At 46.6% G+C, this 7,481-nt stretch overlaps 1 protein-coding gene across 2 annotated transcripts; it reads left to right on the top strand.

Annotated features, from left to right (window-relative positions):
• Window positions 1-262: 262 nt before the first annotated feature.
• Window positions 263-7,110, top strand: LOC139364604 (WAS/WASL-interacting protein family member 2-like). Of its 2 annotated transcripts, none has more exons than XM_071101485.1 (8): window positions 263-440; window positions 1,231-1,352; window positions 2,385-2,517; window positions 2,774-2,884; window positions 3,446-4,132; window positions 4,477-4,674; window positions 5,150-5,251; window positions 5,422-7,110. In XM_071101485.1, the coding sequence occupies exons 2-8, from the start codon at window positions 1,293-1,295 to the stop codon at window positions 5,460-5,462; spliced, it is 1,332 nt and encodes a 443-aa protein (XP_070957586.1). In that variant the 5' UTR covers window positions 263-440; window positions 1,231-1,292; the 3' UTR covers window positions 5,463-7,110. The 2 variants fall into 2 exon arrangements, with proteins under 2 accessions (XP_070957586.1, XP_070957587.1); XM_071101486.1 differs by lacking the exon at window positions 263-440 and adding an exon at window positions 859-1,045.
• The last annotated feature ends 371 nt before the right edge of the window (window positions 7,111-7,481 follow it).

The following is a 7,481-nucleotide window of genomic DNA, read 5'->3' as shown; positions in this document are numbered from 1 at the left end:
CTACATCAACATACGAATTGTACGTTGTACAGTAGTAATATTGCTATCGATAATATTTATCACAACGGGTGATTTTATTGAGAATTCACTTCCTGGAACCGCTCATTGGTGCGCCCTGTCCTAGAAACTTGTTACGTTTCTGGGGGCTCCCCCTCCGCGGGGCGGGGGCAATAGGTAGACCACGGTGGTGCCAGCCCCGACTCGAAAAAATAGGGAGTGGGGTGTCTCGCTTTCTTTACCATCTCTGGGCATTTTCCGTCTGCACACTTCCATCTTCTCTGCTGCAAGTGAAGGGGCGTGTGCGTGAATGCAGGAGTGAAATATCAATGGCCAGCTTGAAACTTATTAATACACTTGAGATGAAGGAACTACCGAGAACGAAGAAACTAATATGAATTAAAACGTCAAATATCAAACGAATGGGCTGCTAAGAATCTCCAGTAAGTTGCATTCTGAAGCAATCTCGCTAGCAATTCGCCTAATTAATCTAATTTGCAAAGGTTGCCAACTCTGGCAAGCTAACCCAGGTAGTTAGCTCGCAACAGATTCTGTAGTTAGCTAACATGATTGCCATGAACATTAGCCAAACATGATAGCCATGATGAGTTCGCGCCATGTACGATATAGCTGAGATTCATAGCGAACGTTACGTTTGTTAGGATGTATTGTAGCCATACTTTACTACAAGATGGTTAGCTAGTTGAGCTGTTATGTATGGAGTTAGCTTATCCTTTTGCTGAAGGGCCGCCGCAATGGCTTCAAGTTTGTATGCTAATTGGTTAGCTAGCTAACGTTACATTTGTGAGCTTGCTACCTAACGTTAGTCAACCGATTTATGCAAACTATTGGCTAATCTGACCTAGCTACCGATGACCAGGTTTATTTGGAGACGTCACACTGTTGGATGACTTAACGCTATCTACAGTCGGCTCATTTCCAATACACAGCAGCACTGACGTTAGCCCTCTGCTAGCATAACTAGCTAGCTAGATAGGCCAACTTGCTAACGAAGTGAAGAGGTCATCAGTAACGTAATATGAAACCAGTATGTTAACGTTTATTAGATGGCTAGCTGCGTGGTTTAAAATATAATTTATTGCAAGGGAAACAATCAAATCAAAGTGAACCACTTCTACTTAGCTAACTATACTAGTTGACAAATTCATGCTAGATAAGACTGAAATATGTCACTAGATGACTCTGAAACATGTTTTTCTGCGTTTATTGCAGGTGGTGACTGAGTTTGTATCTGAGACCCCAGGCCATCCACAAGACTTGTTGAGCAGGTCAGGATGCCCATTCCTCCCTCTCCACCCCCTGGAGGCCCCCCTCCACCCCCCACCCTCAGCCAGGTAAGACCTTATTCAAGTATGCAAAGTGTCACCTGGATGCAAAATGTTTCCTGTGGAACTGTGTGGATCTAATAGCGAACTGTATCTGTCAAACAAATGATAGGGACATATGTAATGGTATGAGCCATGATGTAGGCCTAGCTCTAGTGTAGTTTATATAAATTAGTTGTAACCAACTTGACAACTCTCAGATCCCTTTTTCACTGGTATTGTGAAGCTGAATGTTTACCTTGTTCAGAGAGCACACTACTGAAATCTGAAATGAGCTCTCCTCATGGCCTGTGATTGTATGTGCTATCCTTTCCCTGCCAAACCCAATCAGAGGTTGTGTCTCAAAAGGCACCCTATTCGCTTTAATAGTGCACTGCTTTTGACCAGGGCCCATAGGGCTCTGGTCAAAAGTAGTGCACTATTTAATGAATAGTGTGCCATTCAGGACATACAGAGCGCTTCTGGTGATTAGCGCTGCTCGCTCATGTAATCATCCTCAACATTTTTTTTTGTTTTACACATGAAGTAATTCACATAATGAGCAGTCAACCGACCAGGCCTCTGCAGACGGGGCTGCATAACGATATGGATTTATGCAATGGACAACTAATTAATGACTTGATGTGAAGGACTCACAAAATATAAATCTTCTAAAAATGTATTGTGCTGTAGCCCCTCGAGGACACGTTCTACCCGGCTAATTCCCTTGCACCAACTGTGACATGGCTTTCTGCAAGCTGTTACCTGTCAGGCCATGTATAATCTTCACTCGTTACACCAAGTCTATGGGCCGAATGGCCCCTCCCCATCCCAATTTCGAAGGACTCCTCTGAAATCGTGATTTGTCCAAAGCACCCAAACTAATGCTACTCGTTATCATACACATCCCGTGGTATCATGACAGATCTACTGTACCGTTTATGTAGTCTGTCCACGAGAAATTGGGTTGTGTACTCGGGTCTGTTCTACGTTAGCATAAAGTGTGCTCTGTTGAGCTAACTAGAGGACACGCGGGCTCTCTCTTCCCCTCCCCCCTTGCAGGCCAACACCACCCCACCTAAGCTCAACCGAGATGAGGCCAAAGGCAGAGGAGCCCTGCTCGGGGACATCCACAAAGGGGCCAAGCTGAAGAAGGTCGGCGTGGTAAATGACAGGAGCGCACCCATCTTAGAAAGTAAGGCCACGGCACCACTAAGGTTCACCCTTGTCTCAGACCTACTATTCTGGTGGTGTTTTACTGACTAATCTGATTGGATGGAAGTAAGAAGCACAGAACTGATGATGCTAGGGTAGTAGTGCATGGAGCACACACACTCTGGGGTCAAGGCTTATTTCACAGGAGTGGAATGGGAGACCATGAGTGTAATTATACATATAATAGGTTAATATTGTAATGTATGTCATTTAACCTTGTTTTCTTCCCTGTCCAGATCCTAAAGGAGATGGCGTTAGTAATGTAGGCGGAGGAGGCTCGTCAGGGGTCATTCAGCCGATGGGAGGTCTTTTCCAGGCAGGTGTGCCTAAATTGAGACCAGTCGGAGGCAAGTATTTAATATCTAATCTGTTTTTACTAATGGTGTCACTTACAAAGATTTCCCAAAACAATCTGGACCGCCGAATGAGTGGTCCGTCAAACTTGTGTTGAAGAAGAAGGTTTAGCACAGCAATTTAATTCCCTTCCGTTACATTTATCTCTGACAAGTATGGGAGCAAGCTTCTTCGTCAAAGCACGATTGCAATTGGTTGAAAAATGAGCACTGGTCTTTGACTGCTTAGATGGGGCACGTCAGGTTTCAGTGTTGTCAGAGGGCAGGGCTGTAATGGATCTGAAAGGCATGGCTGAAGGAGATTTTCTGATTCACAATAATGAGTTCCCTAACCTGCACGTCTGCATTAGTCTTAGATTTCATCATAGGAAAGGCCTTACCCTCTGTCAGAGAGAAAATATTAGAAAATGGATTATGATGAATGAAACAACATAACAAGACATTTCTGTTCTGTAGTAACTCTAGACTCAGAAATGTCCTAATGTTTCTCTGTTCATGTATAAATTCATCTTCATATAAATTGCTGATGATTTTTTTTTTTTTTTTTTGGTGCAGATGGTTCGGTTGGCAGGTCAGCCCTGACGCCTCCTGGCACGCGCCCCGCTGCTCCTCGTCCCCCCGGACCCCCTGTTCGCCAGGACAACACAGATTGCTCAGCCCAACAGGCCTCTCCCCCGGAGCACTCCCGATCCCAGAGGCCCTCCCTCCCCGACCTCTCCCGCCCCCTCAGCGGAGGCAGCCCTAACAGTGGCATGAAGCACAGCTCCTCCGCCCCTCCACCTCCTCCCCCTTTTTCTCGCCGGGGCAACGCACCCCCTGCCCCGACTCAGAAGGCGCCACCACCCGCCCCCTCCTACAACCGGGAGAAGCCCCTCCCTCCCACGCCAGGACAGAGGGGGTCTTCCCCGGTGCCGGCCCGCAACAGCGCCCCTCCTCCACCCCCTTCTCCCAACAACAACCGCCGGCCCCTGACGTCAGGGGGCTCCTCTGCATCCTCCTCTTCCTCCTCTCTGGGTCCACCTCCTCCCCCGTACCGTCAGCCCATGACCAACGGCCCCTCGAGCCCGGTTAACGAAGCAGCCCCGGAGCTACCTCAGAGACACAACTCCCTCAGCAAGAAGCCGTCGCCCGGACCTGGACACACTCCAACCCGTGGGCAAGCGCCACCCCCGCCTCCCTCCCCCTCCCCGCCAGGCGGACGCCCACCCCCTCCAGTCCGTGAGCCCCCCGGTAGAGGAGCAGGTGTGTTGCTACTAGTTCCTTTACCTGTAATGGAGCTGGGTTAGGGCCAGTCCCATTTCAAGTCCATTAAGTTCTAAATATTTTTCTCATTTTTCTGCCTCGTTTAACCTCGATCTCCTCTTGTCAATCACCTATCATAATGTGAGGCAAGCGAGGAGGGGTGATTGTTTATTAGTGTAGACATTTTAAACGAGTGTAGAAAAAGTAGTGTGGCAAGGCGTGGCACGACAGGCCTACAGTGTTTTTCTAGCGTTCCTGTCTTACTGTTGTGTTGTAATGACTGATGGGTAGCCAGTGTGGCTTCTCTATTAGTCCTTAATGACTACCGTTCGTTTTCTGTACAGCTCCACCCCCGCCTGGGTCGAGTCAACGAAACGGTGGTCGGGATGCCCCCCCTCCACCACCCCCCTACAGAGGTAGCCCTTCAGAGCCTCATAGCCGGGGCAAGCCCCCCCCTCCTCCCTCCCGTACCCCTGCCGGACCCCCGCCCCCTCCCCCACCTATCCGCAATGGACACACCTCCCTTTCTCGCTCCTTCGTAGGTGAGTCTTCTTCCCCCATACTGCATCACCTGACCTCACATTTGGTTTCCCTCTACATTGACTACCAAAATGAGAGTTGGTTATTAATCTACTTCGGAGTCTTTTGGAATGTATAAAATGTTGCAGTCCACGTAAGTATTGGATCTGTGAAAGAGAATGGGAAACTATGCATCGGAGTTGGTCAAATCAATTTGAGTTGGGTAAAGGGTAAACTGACTTTAAAAAATATATATTTGTTATATACACTTTTATTTTATTTGTGAGAGCTGATTAATCTCTCGTGCTTCAGGGCACTTGATCCATGGCTCCTTCGGGTGGAACAATTTGGATCAATACAAAAGGGGATTGAGAACGACCGACACTTCACACTCTTCCCTACTGTTCTTTCTATCCTCTCCTCCCCTTTTGCCCCTCAATGGCCTTGACCACCACTCCTGACCTGAACTGTCATCTTCCTAACCTTCTCTCCCTACAGATGACTTTGAGTCCAAGTATTCTTTCCACCCTCTGGATGACTTCCCTGCTCCAGAGGAGTACCGGCACGTCACCAAGATCTACCCCAGCAAAGCCAACAGAGGTGAGGGCTCACTTATCAGTGTGACGCAACATGCCAATAAGTAACGTACACACAGATTTTCTGGTGCAGAGTACATTTTTATTTTTATTTTTTTACATGAAAGGAATATCAATATTTTCCCCATAGGCCTATAGTTTATTGTAACAGTTTTTTTATTGTTTCTTTGGCAGTGATGAGGGGAGCTCCTCCTGCACCACCTGTGGGAAGGTGAACACTGAGACTCCGTCACTTCTAGTGTACAGGAGACAAGGGTTACACACACACACACACACACACACACACATTCTCACATGGAACCTACAGCATATAACATATACATGCTTCTCATTTGACAACATTTCACTTAAGCTCCACAATCATTCACTCACACGCTCGCCCTTGAAAATAGCCCAGGAGTTTTTTTCTATGGCAGTCTCACTCCATTTGGAGGTGGAGTTTGGCAGCTTACTTATACCATTCCCAGCCTGTGTCCGCGTGGGTGAACTTGCCCTGTTTAATCACAAAGGCATACTTACCCATTCATAGTGTTTCCAGGCTCGTGTGTGGATGGGGAACACTATGACACCGTTATGATAGACATTCATCTCCTTACCACATGGGCTCCACGTCAGAGTATGCACTGTGAGAGCCCACATCAGCATCAAATGGGAGAAACCAGTGACTGGTCCTAACAGCCTGGTCCTAACGGCGGTGACTCTACAGCCTGGTCCTAACGGCGGTGACTCTACAGCCTGGTCCTAACGGCGGTGACTCTACAGCCTGGTCCTAACGGCGGTGACTCTACAGCCTGGTTCTAAGTGTCTAAAGGTGAGTGACTTTTGGGGACCACTGCACCTCTTGCCGATGGAGGGAACTGCAACTGTTTGAAAGTTCCTTTCAGGTATACGGTTTGTGGAACAGAGAACTGGAGAAGATAAGAGGTTCTTTCCAAAAGTGCCAACTAAGTCCGAACTGAACTGGGAACAGCTCATATCCCCCATCCTGTCTCCCTGCTGCAAGGCTTGTCATGTGGTTCTCTTATGACTGGTTGGAATGATGGACTGACAAAAGCAATAGTTCCATATGTTCTCGGTGATGGTTGGCAGTAATCAACACCTGTGACAATCGTTGGTTTGTGGAAAAAGTAATCCTGTTGAGAATGATAGTGCACATGTATGGGATCTTGCAGCAAGGAATCTCTCCCTCCCTTCCTCTCTGTGCAGGAAAAGACTAACCAGATAGATGCATGTCGTTGTTTTTTTTTTCAGTGTGTCTTGACAAAATGCACAAAGGTGAGCTTGTTAGTTGTCCTAAATGCTAAGCAGAAGGTTATTATGCCTTTAAACACTAGTCTGGGTCACTGAAACCATTTCACAACTAACTCAACACTATAACCCCACTAGCTCCCTAGCCGGGGCGGCAGGGCAGCCTAGTGGTTAGAGCGTTACTAGTCCAAACCCCCGAGATGACAAGGTACAAATCTGTCGTTCTGCCCCTGAACAGGCAGTTAACCCACTGTCCCTAGGCCGTCATTGAAAATAAGAATTTGTTCTTAACTGACTTGCCTAGTTAAATAAAGGTTAAATAAAAAAACAAAGCTTAAAAATGACAGAGCTTTTCAAATGCATTGGATGCTGCACCATTACATTGACACTAAAATACTTCAAGAGTTTATTGTTCAAAATTGATGGGGGGGGAATTATGTTGTGGGGTAAGTAAATGGATGCTTTCAAACACAAACCTTATCCTGCTGATTTCACATGTTGATACCCACAATAGCCACTTGGTGGCAGTATTTTGTTTTTCCCATAGGGAGACGTGGGAGTTACATGGTTGTGATGCAGTACCCCTTCAACTTGTAATTAAAAAAAAAAAAAAAACAGTTGTGTATTATGGATTTGGCCAATGTTGAGCGAAAGGGCAGTGCAGACCTGTGTCTGTGTACCAATTTTGAGCTCTTCTGCTGAGTGTTGAATGGACAAACTAGTGATTTAACAGCCAAGTTGTTCATCTCAGTCATAGTTGTCTACATTCTGTCTTTTGAAAGAAAAAAGAAAAATCTACTTGATTTCCAGAATAACATTTATGTAATGTAGTCCCTACATTTTCTTTGCTTATTAATGCACTTGACCACAAGCCTGAAACAAATGCACATTGTTACCCAAGGGCGTGAACCTTTAAGGCTGGTACTTGTGATTGGTTCCTATTGTTTGTTTTGTCGGGTTAGTCTTATTCCTCATTGTGACAGAAC

This window comes from Oncorhynchus clarkii, chromosome 13 (assembly GCF_045791955.1).
Source record: "Oncorhynchus clarkii lewisi isolate Uvic-CL-2024 chromosome 13, UVic_Ocla_1.0, whole genome shotgun sequence".
In the NCBI taxonomy this organism is placed as follows: domain Eukaryota; kingdom Metazoa; phylum Chordata; class Actinopteri; order Salmoniformes; family Salmonidae; genus Oncorhynchus; species Oncorhynchus clarkii.
Note: the sequence above shows the minus strand (reverse complement) of the source record. Positions and strands in the feature narration are given on the sequence as shown.

What these genes read in the sequence shown, in the direction of transcription:
- LOC139364604 (XM_071101485.1), top strand. Translation starts at nt 1,293, where the DNA reads ATGCCCATTCCTCCCTCTCCACCCCCTGGAGGCCCCCCTCCACCCCCC. An exon ending in TAAATTGAGACCAGTCGGAG is followed by an intron (nt 2,885 to 3,445) that starts GCAAGTATTTAA and finishes TTTTTGGTGCAG; the next exon opens with ATGGTTCGGTTGGCAGGTCA. An exon ending in CCCCAGCAAAGCCAACAGAG is followed by an intron (nt 5,252 to 5,421) that starts GTGAGGGCTCAC and finishes TTTCTTTGGCAG; the next exon opens with TGATGAGGGGAGCTCCTCCT.